Genomic DNA, 15,903 nt, shown 5'->3' on the forward strand with positions numbered 1-15,903 from the left:
TATCTTATCAGTTAAGTCTTTATGGCTTGAATCTCTCCTCAACCTCCTTCAGCTCCTGAACTCATCCTTGTGAAGTGCTCTCCAAACTCTTGCACTTTAGACATTGTGCAACGAGGGTTTTAAGGACAGTATGGGCTCCTAAAAGTTGTGATTTCCTTTTAATTGTGTGGTCTAATGAGCCTGATGGGCCCTTTATGCCTTGTAAGCAACAGTTCCACGTTCCTTTAAGAGCGTGGGCCAATGTGTGCCTGCTAATGAGGCCCGAGAGATAACAGGCTCAAAAGAAGAAGATATGGTTATCTCCTGGCTACTGTGTGAGCTGCCAGACGGACGGACGGACGGACGCACACGCACACACTCTGCCCGGGTTAACTTTTTCAGTTTTTCACAAAAACCCATGCTGGTAAAGAAAACAAAAAGATGAACAATGTCCAATTGTCCAGTTAGCTTGCTTTCCTAATATGAAATCAGTGTTGTAAACGACTTTTAAACTATACACAAAGAAGTTTAGATGATAATTTTAATATTCACTAACAAAGCGACGTTACTCTCACAGCTTCCTACATATTTCTGTGCTGTAGTTAAGCCAGTGAGTTTTAGCCTGTTTCCACTGCTTAGTATAACATCTACACACACACACACACACACACACACGCACACACACGCACATGCACACACACACACACACACTTGTGCCTGGTATTCAGTGGTGTCCCCAGCTCTTACTAAACATGGAAATTCCAGAAATTCCATGGAATTTGCTAATTTAATCCCCGTCAGGATTAGAAGTTCAATTCCCTCACTGTTCTGACACTTGGGAATAAGGCTGGAATTTTTCACACAGCTTTGAAAATATCAATCTGCAGTTTGAGCTTCTCTACCTGTTGATTTTGTCACAACGGTTGGTCACACAATGAGTGATTGATCATAACCGATCGGTGGGTGCCACTTAATCAAATCAGTCGGTGAGAAAGGAACACAGGCGTTTAAACACAGCAGTAGTGATTAAACCAATCAACCTAACAGAGCAGAGATAAGGAAGAGGAGACTTTTGGGCTTCCATTAGAAACACATACAGCTGTGGAAGCGCTGAATCAAGCAGAAAACACCACAATGTGAGTGCAGTTTCATGGTAAACTGAAATCTGACGATTCAACAGAATTAGCCGAATCACATGCTAATAAAGTGCCTGTTTCTTTTCATGAAAACCCCCATCATATTCCACCCTGTGGCTCTGGCTCTTCATTCTAATTAGGGACCCATGGCTGCCAATTAGAGCTGCAGCTGCATTCGTCCAAACTCTAGTTTAAATCTCAGACACAATGATCTACAAGCAACGCCACACACCCATGAAATGTCTTAAAAACAATAGTGCTACATTGTCTTACCAGCTGAATCTGTTCTCCTTCAAAAACTTCCACAATGGCATACGTCTTGTTCATCTCCTTCATCCTCTACTCCTTTGCACACAGGGCCGTGGTGCTTTCCTCTCCTCAGCTGGGAAACAAGCTGTTCATGCAGCTCTGTGACACCGCAGACCCTGTCCCAGGAAAATGACCTGGGCAGCACCTTTCCTGTCTGTCTTCTACCTCCAGTCCCCACCAAACAGGAGTGAACTTTCCCCCAACTGGACTTTCAGCCTGTTTTTCCCCCTCTCACAAATTGCCCTTATCCCTCTTTCCCTCCTCCCTTCTTTTCCTCCCCCTCTTCTTCTCCACCTCCCTCTCTCAAAATGTCTTGTAAATAAGTTGAACTCTAACTGCTGACAGTTTAATTGTTAATTTTCTGAGTTTTGTCACTCTGACACACGCTTTCATTGAGACGTCTTTTATAGCCTGTCATTTAGTCAAACATGATTAGGTCAGATGTGTGAACGTTTGTGTGTTGGATCACATTAGGCTTCAGTGTGTTCTATAGACACCCAAAAAATGCCCAAAAAAAGTAATTAAGTTATTAACTAACCCATCCAAACTTTATTACAACATAATATAAACTTCAATCTTTCACATTTAAAGGAGGAGCAACACCCACACAGAGAGATGCTGGAAAGACAGGAACTGTGAATACAGGAACTACTGAAAAGTCTAAGAAAATCTTAGTACTGATGACTTGGCATATCTAACCCTGTCACTCATTTAGGGCAAGTTGTATCAAAAAAAAAAATTAAAGACAATAGAAGAAAGTAAAGGAGAATCCAAGTTGAGTGCATAGTGTAGAATGAATGAATGAAAGGGATATGAAGCAATACACAAACATTAGCATTTAATTTGCTTTAATAGGCCCATCATTTTAATGTCTTTCAACACTTCCTTATGTCCTCCTATCTTTCAACAAACAGTATCTTGTCTAAAACAAATTAAGCTATTCATACATTCAAGCTGTACCTGCTATCCAGCATCCCTCACATTGACTCTAGATGTAAGACAGGGCACACATACGCTATACTAGGGCTAGCATAGAGATGACATGCATTAGCTTCTATGGGAACCTGGTACCTCTGCCCTCTGAGGCAGCCATGCTAACTATTGTCACACTGAAAATCCATCTGTTTTAAGTTTACACATTCATGCTTATCAGCTCCGATAGGCATTTTTTTGAAAAATTGATCGCCTGAGCTGTTGTAAGGCCTATTCTAAACTTGTTTTTAAACCTTAGGTTGAAACATGCTGGAATGTTTTTTATGATTATGCAGCCCTCATGGAATAAAGGCTTTTTAATAACGGTCCCTCTGAGTGCTTCAGATATTTTCAAAATGTTACAATTGGATCCCCAAACTGAAGAGCATCAGAGAGACAACATTTTTCAAGCAACCTTCAACTACAACAAACCCATCCAGCACTCCATGCAACTGTTTTTTGACTTGTTTTTAAACCTCTTGAAAATCAATTTAAAAAAAAGAATCCAATTAAACGTTTAGAATAAGTCATCTTTGTCAATTCCATATCAAAGTACATAAGTCAACACAAACTCAAAACTCTTTTGTGTTCTACTTACTGTGTTTGGCATCTGGTCAGGGTCAATGTAGGCTTGAATATCATCATAACTAGACTGCATGCTAATGATGTTATCAATGACTTCATCCATCTGAGAAAAAAAGCAGAAACTCTTCTCAAAGTTGTGATTATGACGGATAGGAATACATGTTTTCCATCATACAGAAGCAGCAGGTAAAACCACATGTGACACTTCAGATACTTGAGCCTGCTCTCAAACATTGATCAAAGTACTAAAAAACTAATGGCATTAGGGCCTCCAGGTAAACTCTCCTGCAGGCACATTTGTCATGAAAAGATTCTTATCGTGTAGCGACTAACAGGTATGGGTATTTTCTCTCAGAGACAAAGCAAACAGAGATGGTGAGTTGAAAGAAGAAAGTTGGTCAAAGTCTTCCAGGTTCAAAGGGCCTTTCATTTTGCTGTGTCCCTGTCAATTGTTAAGCTGTAATTACTGTTGCAAGGCCATTATGAAGCGTTTAAATTCTACTGATTGCTCGTCTCAGTTATCGCTAGTTAGTCAACACATCTACACTCTCGCTGTGTGCACAACACATTAACAGTCACGCCTTTACCCAAGAAACATTTACACTGTTGATGATGCTTTCATAACGTGTGGCGATAATAACCCTTCGGAGGTAATATCTAAACCTCATAACTTCAGCAATGGGTGTCATTATGTTGTATCTTAGGAGTATTTGTTCATGTTATGATCCTCACAATTTGTACTTTATAACAGAGCAAGAACAAAGTTTTTATTGATTTGCGTGTCAACCCACGCCTGCAGGTGTCTACCTCGTTCTCATGGCTAGTGCTGATGTTAAGCATGGCCATGGGGCTGTTGGGAGCACTGTTGCTAGACAGGAGCTGCTCGGTGCGCATGTGTTGAGAGTGGAGAGGTGGGGGTGCTGATGCTGGAAGTCCATTATGTCCCATATTTGCAGGTGGAGAGGGTGGCATTACCCCCGCAACAGCATGGACTGTCTAGCAGCAAAAATAAGGAAAACATGAGCAACAATGAAAGATTATAAACAGATATATAAGGCATTTCAGTTCTTTGCAGTAACAGTTAAATAAGGTGTACTAAAGTCCCTATGTCACAACTTTTACACACCCTAAATAGTTTATGCACAAAATATTTCACATTATGTCCATATTAATGTAATAATGTGCATATTAATGGTACTTTTTGCACATTGTCAGTCTGCTTTTTGGAGAATGACTATATATGGGTTGTGATGCACAAAGAGGCCCTTGCACAGTGTCGTTTGGCTTCACCACTATAAGCTTACACTGACGATGTGTAGGAAGTTAGTCAGCATCGATTAGTTTCAATGATGCCTCGACAGCCAAGATGGCATGAGTTCTGGGACAACATACAGTATAGAGATATTAAAGCATCACAAGAACTATTGTTGATGCTACAAGTATCACAAAGAGATTCCTTCCCTGATACATCTGACCCAAGTGAGTCTGTTTACCTGCAGGAGACACAGTCAATGCCCAAAGGTCCTAATTACAGTCAGAAAATATAGACATGCTAATATTGTTGAGAAAGAACATGATCATAATTAAATGTGGGCTTGTTCTGGTAGGATTTATTTTAAAAACTTGTTATGTAAAGTTGACCAAATCTGCGGTGTGGACAGACAGGCATGCGTCATGTAAGACTTCATGCTGGGTGATGCATTTGCTATCCTCAGTCTGTCCCAAGGCAGCTTGTCCACAACTCTCTTCTCTGCTTGGCAGCAGGTACTAGAGCTGTAATCGGGCCTGAAAAGTTAGACCCCAAAATGCAGTCTACCTTCTCCTACAGCATGAGCATGAAAAACTTGATTTCTTTGTCACTCACATAAGTTTCATTACTGAATGGCACCATGACTCCTTTAAACCATATGCCTATCAGATTCACAAGCATCAGAGCATGAAAGATACAAATGTTCAGTGTATTTCTCCAGTAAACACTTTGATGTATGCTTCAGCCATGTCGTTTGTGTACTCATCAGCATGGTGCGGAAGCGAAAATCATGATGTTTAACTAAAAAATTAGGAACAAACTGAGCATCGTTTGGCTCTTTTATTAACAGATATCAGCATGATAACTTTCATAAGAAATGGTGAAATAGGGACTTTAAAAACCTAGCCTGGCTGAGATGCACTTCATATACATGGGAAAGTCATGATCATACCTGTTTGCTGGCATAGGTGGTGGATAGATACTCCTTTACTTGTTGCTTCCTAGACTGACGGATGTGGTAGTCCGTAGGATTTTCGAGGTGGGTCTGCACCTGTGTGGGGAACAAGACAAATCAAGATTTACTCTTATTCTGAAATGAAATGATAATATTACTGTAATTTTACAAATTTTATGTTTTTGGAAGTATATAGCATACATTTAAAGGTCTTTTTTTTTTTAAATACTGCTTTCTTAAAGTAAAACATATGACTCAAGACCCTTTACAATATTGTCGTACACAGTGAACTTCCACTAGCCTTTAACAAAAAATAGACATGAATGTAAGGCAAGTCCCGAGGAACCCCACAGGACATTGGTATCCAATGTTCTCTTTTCTAACAGAGATTTCACAGAAGGTACTTTTGGGGATTTTGGTACGGAGCATGAGTGGAATGAGCAGTTAACTATCTGACACAAATCAGTCACAATTGACTTTACAACTGTTTTAAGAAGTTTGAAGGTATTGTGTCAAGGCAACATTTTTGATAAATTTAGCTGCTGTACAGTTTCCTCTATTGTTTTAGGGTTCACCGTTGTGAAGTAAAATAAATTAAATACATTGTAGTTGATTCATCCCTCATTGGTTGAAGCTGTTCAAGCTTTTTTGCTATTTTCATATAAATTTTGTTTGTTTTGTTATAAGCTATACATGTTTATTATATCAACACTATAAAAAAGATTATCATAGCCATGTATACAATAGCGGCCCAAGGAATAAGGTAGATACCTTCTTATTATTGGTTTACTTCAAAATGTGGGTAGTGTAATGGCCATGTTATGGGTGTATACATTTGTAGGTCTTAATTGAGCGTGTCACAGACTGTATATACTGTATGTGAGCCACTTCCGGGACATTGGATTGTTGCTTGACAGCAACACTACAAACACTGATTGCCGTATTTTGTGTGAAGTGCGGAGGTTTATAGGTGAACTGTTTGCATTAATGGACAGTGGACAGTCAAAGGTGTACACGGTGGGCGTGTCAGCCCTTAAATAACCCGTCAACAAGTGGTTTTTTTTGTTGGTTTTTTTTTTCCTTTTTTGGGGGGTGGGGGGTTGGAGGGGGTGTATAGGTAGTTTCCAACTCATTATTTCAGTGATGGCCTTGGTATATGGTAGCATTAAAGTTTAAAGCTTACAGAAGTAAAGCTTCACTAAATCCTTTTGTGTGGCTACACAGATTTATGGCAACCGTCTGCCTTCACATCAAAGACAAGGGCTCAGGAATGAACAGGCTTACATCCTATTAGAAAATGTTGACTCCTCATCCCCATGACAGTATACCCTACATTGGGATTATATTCAATGAAGTGGAAACATTTAATTTCATCAATCATTTCTGTCTATCTCTCTTATATTGGCAACTGGAATTTTTACCTGAGATCATAAAAAACAGGTTTGTAAATTTGACTTGAGGTTGTGTCCAAGAAATGGGACCTAAGTGGCTCAGCGCTATCAACACTACTGAAGTCCAAAGACGACCACTGACGCTGACATGCTGACATGACAGACGACTCGATCTTATCTCCAAAGGAAAGACACTTACACCTCAAAACAGAAAGATTTTATAAACATAATTCTACTTACTCACCCACACCTTCAAAAATGCCTGCAGAGTGAGCTGTCAATGCAGGATGAATCGAGTGTGAATATTAAACATTGTTGCAGTTTAAAGTATCCAAAAACCAATGTGCTAACACATAATTGAGTGTAGGGTCAATCCATGCACACGTTTACATAAATACACATAATCAAAGATAAAGACACACAAGAATTTCAGGAATCGGGTAAAATGTCACCTCAGCTTTATCTGTTGCTGTCTGACTCAGACTATCTGCATTACTCCTGTCTGTCCTATCGCAACACATGTCAAAGCTCCCTTATCTCCCTCTACTGTCTCCCTACCCACTTGCTGCTCCTTTGCATTTCTTCTTTCTGTGTATTTCAAACCTGTTCCTCTATTCTGTGTTCCGGTGTCAATGCCAATTCCTCAGGGGCTACAGTACATGTGATTTGACTAATGAATGTGCTTCAGCCTCCCATTTAGCTTGACAGAAGTACATTCCAACCTCTGCTGTTACATCTGCAATCCTCATTAATAGCTTTGTTTGCTGCTGCTTTAAAGTACACATAATTCTAAGCATTTTGCTAGTCATTTAACAATCCAATGAAGAAAGATCATGAGCAGATTGATAGAAGTAGATTACAGTTTACTAGTTGTCATGTTTCAGGACAAATACTTTTAGAATACCTCCTCCATTGTATGTCACAGTGGTTCTAAAACTTTTTTGGCTCAAGCACTTTTGAATTCTACTGCCCCGTTCATCCGACTACAACATTTTGCTCAGAATTCTGTGAAAAAACATATTGACGCAATGAATGAGTGATAACACATATTTTAATGAATCTCATTTTGTAAATAAGTGGAATGAGACTGTATATAGTGCCTCCTGAAAAGACTTGGTCATCTCCCTCCTGATGTGAAACCAAGCTATCATCATGTTGTGTGTTTTTTTTTTCATTTTGTGTATTTTGTTGTTGTCTGTTCATTTTATTATTCAGTATATTTTTCTCTTATTTTCTGTGTTTTTGTTGTCGTTCTCTCTCAGTGTGTGTTTTTGGTGGAGTTCGGTTGTTTCTTATGTCGTTTTGTGTGTTTCTCTGTTATTTTTGTGCGTTCTGAAGTAGTCTTGTATATTTTCCTGTGTATGTTTCTCTCATTTAGTGTGTCTTTGTTATCGTTTTGTGTGGTGCTGGTAATAGTAACTATTGTTCTCTCTTCGTGTGTCTGTTTTTGGTGTCATTTTATGTATTTTGTTGTTGTTTGTTTGTTCTTTTAATTATTTAGTGTATTTTTTGTTGTCATTTTGTTTATAAAACCCCTAATCTTAATGCTTTCATTTGTTAATTTTCCCCTCTCTCTCTTTCAAGTACCCCCTGTAGTGCCATTGGGTTCCCCCATTTGAGAAAAACTAGTATATCAGACAGAGGAAGCACTGTTAACTGAAAGTTTCTCAAATAAAACAAATAGCTATTCAACATTAATTTAAAAGAAAAGAAATAAGAAATAATGCTTCATAAAAGTTAGAACTAATGTAATCTTATTTTGCCAAATGTTTATTGTCGTTCAGAGCGATCAGGTTTGACATGCACTGACCTTAAGGACCTCAACAGGGACCTGCATGCTTTGGTATTGCTGAGGGGCACTGATTGCTAGAGTGGGTGCAGGTGGCCCAGACATTCGATGCTGCATGTAATGCATTGCTGCATTCTGCTGCTGCTGCTGCCGCTCGCGCTGCTCCTCCTGCTGCAGCTGGTCTCGCATCAGCTGGACACATCATGCACGCACACGCACACACACACACACACACACACAAACACACAAAATACACACACACACACACAAAAGAGGACCAGTTTTAGAGTGTTGCAGATGCCTTGCTGTGTTATACTGTATAAGCTATCTTTCAAATCTATTTACCAGTTAATGTTATAGAGACATTGGCTTTGACATTTCTTTTTCATCATTGATTATTGATTTTTGACAATTCAAATTGAAAATACAGTTTGTGCATCTCCCTATTTATGACCTTGAAATCTGTGGCATACAGTACCTGGACTGTAATGACACTCACCAGATCTGATTATTTTACAGAGATTTTTCTCACAAACAGCCCACATTTTAATGTAGAATACTGAGTGGTAGATTTCAGTAGTGTGATACCTGCATCCGCAGCCCAATGCGTGAGGCCATTGCTGGGGGGCGAGGGGGCAGGGGAGGGCGAGCTGCCGTTAACGTAACACAGTCCAGCCCGATAAGTAGAAGAAGCTGAAAAACATTTCACAAAAAAGAAAGAAAAAAAAAAGAAAAAAGGCTTATTCATAAAATTCACTGAATTAGTTCCAGCTTTTGCATTTACCTTTGTAAAGGTAAAGCTTTTAAAATCATCATTTTTGCAGATGTTGCCCATTCAATGAAAAGAAGGACAAAACAACTCAAGGCAACACAAGAAACAATGTTGAGACTTAAATATACTAGTGCAGTGCCCGTAGGAAGTATGTATTGCTATAGAACATTGGAACATTGGTCCTACCTCTACAGTGATGATGTCAACCCTATGCTCCAATGTTCTAATATTCTAACTGATGACATCATCACTGTAGAGCTAGGACTGACGACATTCCGTCAACTCAGGAGGTGGGGCATCGGAGTGAGGCGTCCAAACAAATCCGACGGCGCACACCCTTACCTAACCCAGCAGCCATGTTGAAAGCCTCAGCTCTGTCTGTCCCTGAACTGCAGAGATATTTGAGCCACAGACAGACAGACAAACAGACAGAGATTCCTTGCTTTTATAGATAGATGATAGTAACAGTAACTAAGCTAAATCAGGCAAATACCAACTGTAATTCTCACAAACATTTGGTAGTCTACAAGATTATGTGCTCACAACTGTACTCGTAATCTTGCTTCTCTAAAACCAGTAATTTTTGTGATTTTTTAGATTTATGTTCAAATCCATAAATGTCAAACAGGAATCCAACTCTCTTTTTCACTGTAAACTAACACAATTAGATGGAAATAAACACATGTAGATATGCTTTTCATTTTCCAAGGTCTAATGTAGGCAAACTAACATCACCTCCAATGATCATATAGTATTTTTGAGGCCATCATCAGTTTTTTTAAGCAACTTCTCTCTTCTTTAATCTGCAGTATGTTAATCACTATTGTTAATGCTGGTGACTAATCCGTTATTTATTTCAGCTTACTTTTTCATCTTATTACAGTGGAACTCAATCCCAACAAAAGCAGAAAGACTACAATTCTGATAAGATAAAAATGTGTTATTTGTGATGTAGGGGCAAATCTAACAACAAGTGTAAACTAAAAGTTATCTCTGTTTATGGGAACATACCATTAACTGCAATAGGTATTTCAAAAAATCTATTTATTTTTAATTTAGTCAAATGAAACTAGATTAAAATGAAAATTAAATCTAATGACTGAAAAGACAAAGATATGATTAAATCTGTCAAAAAACAGAAAAAAATACAATAATAAAAATGTGTTACAAATTAAAGCTGGTGGTCTGTTGATTAATATTTAACTTTTTGTGTTAAAAGCAGATAAGTGATGAATAAGTCCGCTTTTTTTTGACAATTAAAATGATTCTTCTTTTACACATATCTTACTTCCTAGCAGTAGTCACCCAAAAACTCATACTAACATGATATATATATATATATATATATAGAGTCTATTAATCAAAATACTTTAGAAAAAGGTTCATTCTTTAGTTCTACTAGTACTCATAATACTGGATGTATTACTGTGAAATAGCAAAAATCTATTAAATATCAGATGCAATGAAAGGGACAGCTTTATTGACATCTTTCATATAAAAACACCTCATCTAAGATATTAGATTATAATTTGCAAATTAAATGATTAGGAATTAACAGTAATCTGGTCATAAACCACAATGAATTGCCGATTTGTCAAGGGCAGATTAAAATATATTGTCCCCTTTGAATCTTTCCGTAAAATAGAGACATTTAAAATCCTCTGGTCAGAATACATCTAGTATCTCTTAACCATAATGTGGCTTCCCCTGTGACGGGAAAAAGGACATGTGGAAGTCATATGTTGTTGGTTCATCATGTGAGCCAGAATAAAACGTTGTTAAATGGACTTGATTTTATATAGTGCTTTATCACCACACTGAAGCAGTCTCAAAGCGCTTTACATATCAGCTCATTCACCCAATTACTCTCACATTCACACACCAGTGGGGCAGGACTGCCATGCAAGGCACTAGTCCTAGAACCCCCAACCTCTCGATCAGAAGACGACCCACTACCACCTGAGCCACGGTCGCCCACGTTCTCACAAACATTTGGTGGGGAGTCCCTTGCAGACAGTTCCCCTTTTACAATGTACATGTGGTTATTCTGGCACGATAAACTGTCTCCGCGGTCATAAAGGTGAAACAGTTCCAGGTTCCTTTTGTTGTCAAACGCCTTGGCTGATGTTATGCTTTAACTCACAACGACACAGAGAACAACATCAGTCAAAATCTAATTTGTGGACTGTCTGGACAAAAACACTGTCTCTATAGGGTCCTAAAGAGAGAAAGAGAGAGCGATAAGACAAAGAAAGAAAACGGCTCATTGTGTGTGAGGTACAATAAGAAGGGCAGCTCCTATTGAGAAGGACTGAAGCCGCCTGTTGTCCGAAGTGTACATTTCAGCACCCGAGGGGGCACACACTGCCTGCTTTGTGCCCATTAGATGGCCTGGACGAAAAACACAAACTCATGCAGCCGTTCACACTGAAACTTGTATATAAACAGGCAGAACAGACCAAACCAATTTGCGGAAATACTCATTTCAAAGGTACAACATTCTTCAACGCTGCATGCAAAGTGACAAATTTATAGTTTTTTTTTTTTTTTTTAGTAAACCCTTACTAGAATTAAAAGACATTTTGTAGTTATTGTTTCACTGCAAAATAAGAGTTTCACAGGTGACTTTGCTACACAAGTTGTTTGGATGATTGCAAACACAAACACACTCAAAGTGCTCAAATTCTGTTAAATCTGCACTGAAAAGTATTGTGCATTCCTACACCGATGGTCCAACAGCCAAAACCCAGATTGTTCCATGGAAAATTCTTAGTTCTGAGGAAAATTTGCTTAAGTGGAAACAATTTATCCACCACAAAACACTGAGATAGAATTGTTACTTTAAGTTGTATTTACATTAATGACTCTGGGATGTTTAAGAGGCACCAGCGTAATGACATTAGTTGGGGTCAATTAAACTTGTAATTAATAATAAATTACAATTATGGCATAATTATAATTGTAATTGTAATTTTAAAAAACAGTTACTGCCGTAATCATAATTAAATTATAATTGAGTTTAGATAATTACCTTTGTAATTGTAATTGCCATGAAAAATCTATAAGAATTGTCAATTATAATTTAATGCAAAATTGGGGAACCATGTTACAGTTCTATGTACAGTTCTACATATGTAGTTAACAATTATTAAAATATGTTTCATATCAAGCTTTTCCACATTTTACCATTTCAAAAAAAAAATTGAAATCGAGGGGTGTGACACAAAAAAGGCTCAGAAGTCCACACCAAAAATACTAGAACCTATAATTTAATTGATTAGGAAGCCGTAACCAATAGATAGGAATTAAATTAGATGATAAAAAATTTACTTTTATTACGCTATTTATTTAAGGCTCAGTAATTGTGATTAATTTTATTTAAAATCTAGAAAATGAGAACGTAATTGTAATTGATTTTCTGAGGATCACAATAATTGTAATTTAATTGTAACTGAAAAAAATGCTGGTCACCAGAATCATAATTGAATTGTAATTGAACATGGATAATTGAAAATGTAATTGTAACTGAAAAATGTAATTTACAGTTTAGATTTTTTTTCTATTATTACTACATCACACAATATTACGATGACTATGTTTACATGACACTGTCTAAGACCATTATGCAAATGCATATAAATATGTCCGGTAAGTCTTATACATATGCAGGATATCACTTCCTGATATCATATGATGACACACCACTACCAGGCAGCAGGATCTCCCACACATGGTCCTCTCATTGGCTGACATCCACTGGGGACATTTGTGACGCAGTGGTGCACACAGCAGGGATTGTGTGTTGTGTCACAACCCTTTTACTTCAAACGCTGACAGCCAGTAGGAGGATGTAGAGCGGAGGAAGCCTGGGTCAAAGGCCAACGCTGGACTCGGCCACTTAATCGTTACAAACAAACAAACGAATACACAAGCACCAGTGGTGAGTAACACATGCAGGTTAAAAACATGCTTTGCAAGCGCACACACACACACACACTAAAGTGTAAACATGTGGGGCAGTGTAAGGCCACGGTGCTGACAGACACACTGTTATTTCTGTGCAGTGTATATTTTTAGAAGGGACTATTCAATGCCATGGAAGGCCTTTCTGACGGCCAACATTTATTTCAGCACACACACACACACACACACACACACACACACACACACACACACACACACACACTTACACTTTACTTGAAGTCATCTGCAACCATGAATAATGGTTATTAAAATACATTTGTATTCAGATTCTTAACATCTGGGAAACTTTTTTTGTACAGAAGCAATAAATAAAAAGAAATTCCTGAAGGTCACTTTTTGTTAAAATAAAAAATTAAATAAATAATAATTACTTTATTCAGTTTCTTACAAATCTTACACTTAAGAAATATGGAATACATTTTTATTTCATTTAATTTATTTTTTTAAAATTCAGAATTAGGCTTTTAAAGGACACCAAACTTACATCGCTAGCCTTTTAATTACTGTAGGAATAAAATGCCAAAACACACACACACCCTTTCTCCAAGATAACTGTCTGCCTGTTCTAATGACTAAAATAGAACCCAACTGTCTCTTCTCCTTTTCAGGAACAGTTTGTTCCCTCGAGCCAAAGCACAGATTTTCCTTTTCCTCTTTGTTTGAAAAGAAAATGTATTAAGTCCTTTCATGGTCCTTCCTCTAAGAAATTGGCTTCCCAGCGATTGCGTGGGAATCTTTTTATGGATTTCTGGATAATCGCTGTCTCTAAATTGCTTAAAGTAGTGAATGGGTGTTGAAAGTGGTGCGTCTGTTTATAAGTGATGGTCCGGTGTGACAGACTGACATCTTGCCCAGAGTGTACCCCTCTATAGGCCTAATGTGCTCTGGACACCAGCAGACCCTTACAACCCTGAGTATTAAGGTGAGTTAGAAGGTGCCCCAAAGCACCTTTACTCTGTTATCAAAGGTCACACTCATGCACTAGGCCTGGGCAATATATCGAGAGTCAAGATATATCGTGATTTCTGTTTTGGCGAAATAAAAAATTACAATATTACCTATAACAATACATTTTTATTTTATAGCTTTTTTATGAAAATAGTCATACGCTACTTCTCAGAACAGCATGAAAAGCACAGTTAAATGGTATTCTGAATGTGTCCTAACCAAGACCTTCCCCTAGACACTACATGACAGAACTCACTCGCACATGCTGTCCCTTATAGGAGAAAAAGTCAAAAGTGGCACGCATGGTTCAGCTGTTTGTTAATAAATGTACCTGTATGTTAAATTGAGGTTTCCTTTATTCAGACAAGATTTCTCAGGACTTTTTTTTTTATCTCCCGACATGTTTCGACTGTCAACTGCCGGTCTTCATCAGAGTTCTGCTCATTGCCTTTTTTGCCGGTATCGGCAGGGTTCTTGCCAGTGCTGTTGAGCATAGGGGCCCCCGATGTTGTAATTTTGGCGCCCCTTAGGTTCAGTTTTCCGCAATGTAGAGGGGATTTTCTGTTGTTTTTTCCATTTTTAATTGGTACCGTCGTAATAATTGTTGCACACTTGGACACAAAAGGGACTCCCAGCTGTGCACGGGTTGTTTTAACTCTCTTTTTAATCTGAATAAACCAGAAACACATACATCCATCTTTCTCTGAGGACCCCTGCAGCCCTTTAGCTGTAATAATCGCCCACGTATTTAAGCTCCGAGGAGTGCGGACAAGGGCCCGGTGGCGAAGGCACCGCCCCGCTGCCAACTCGCCGCTTACCGGGGCCGTGGAAATGGTAACCATGCTGAGCCCTCTCCGCTCTCCGGTAGGGACGGAGTCCCCTCGCCCCCGGCACGGACTGTCCTCAGTGCGCTCCGACACGGGGACTGGACCACGACAGTTGGCGCAAGGGGTCGGCGGAGATGTCGACCAATCACCCACCCGACCCGTCTAGAAACACGGATGGCAGCGTAACTGCACAGCAGAGCACAGTGAAAAGAAGCATGCTGACCAGCTCCATTTTTTACACAATAATTTGAAAGTAAAGACAGCAACGATGATGAGTATCTGCACATTTGTCTTGTCACCTGGCATTAATAATTAATTGTGTTCTTTTATCCATCCACCTTTTATTTAAAAACCCAAATTCCACAAGTGTTATGAGAGCTGATATTGTAGATTTTATGTTTTTAAAGCTTCTTTGATTGTGCACAGCAAAATGTTGAGTTTCTTGTGGGATTAATGCTGCTCAGTTAAGTTTTGTTTGGAAGTCTTTATTTTTATTGAATATGCTTTTGTGTTAAATCAGATTGAATTAGCTTAACAAGCTAATATTGTAGTTATCAATCGATCTTGCGATAACACGTACAGTATTATTCATAATACATGTTATCGCAAGACACTTCACAAAAAGATCTAACTTATCCTGAGTTACCATGACTACCTGTCAACATCAGTTCTTAAAATTGTCCACTCCCGTGGGGTGTGGGGATGGGTTGTCAAAACAAATCCGACGTTGCAAACCATTGAACCAAGCAGCAGCCATGTTGAAAGTCTCAGCTCTGACTGTCCCTGAACCGCAGAGATATTTGAGCCACAGACAAACAAACAGATAGAGATTACTTGCTTTATAGATAGATAGATAGATAGATAGATAGATAGATAGATAGATAGATAGATAGATAGATGTTTCTACATGTTTCGACTGTCAACTGACTCTTTGTCAGAGGAGTTCTGTTGCAGTTGAAGACATACAGTCTGGAGATATACTGTTCAAAAAGAAGACAAAATTGATC

At 38.5% G+C, this 15,903-nt stretch overlaps 1 protein-coding gene across 8 annotated transcripts in view; it reads right to left on the minus strand.

The window, feature by feature from the left end:
* The window catches only part of tfeb (transcription factor EB), a 43,440-nt gene that overhangs the window by 5,265 nt on the left and 22,272 nt on the right, over positions 1 to 15,903 (minus strand). For all 8 annotated transcript variants that reach the window (XM_028446219.1, XM_028446221.1, XM_028446213.1 and 5 more), the window contains 5 exons: positions 8,954 to 9,058; positions 8,387 to 8,557; positions 5,183 to 5,281; positions 3,789 to 3,977; positions 2,995 to 3,084 (listed from right to left, as the gene is read on the minus strand). In XM_028446219.1, the coding sequence (XP_028302020.1) occupies positions 2,995 to 3,084; positions 3,789 to 3,977; positions 5,183 to 5,281; positions 8,387 to 8,557; positions 8,954 to 8,983 (579 nt within the window). In that variant the 5' untranslated portion in view covers positions 8,984 to 9,058. The remainder of the gene's footprint in view (positions 1 to 2,994; positions 3,085 to 3,788; positions 3,978 to 5,182; positions 5,282 to 8,386; positions 8,558 to 8,953; positions 9,059 to 15,903) is intronic.

This window comes from Gouania willdenowi, chromosome 5, assembly GCF_900634775.1.
Source record: "Gouania willdenowi chromosome 5, fGouWil2.1, whole genome shotgun sequence".
In the NCBI taxonomy this organism is placed as follows: Eukaryota; Metazoa; Chordata; class Actinopteri; order Blenniiformes; family Gobiesocidae; genus Gouania; species Gouania willdenowi.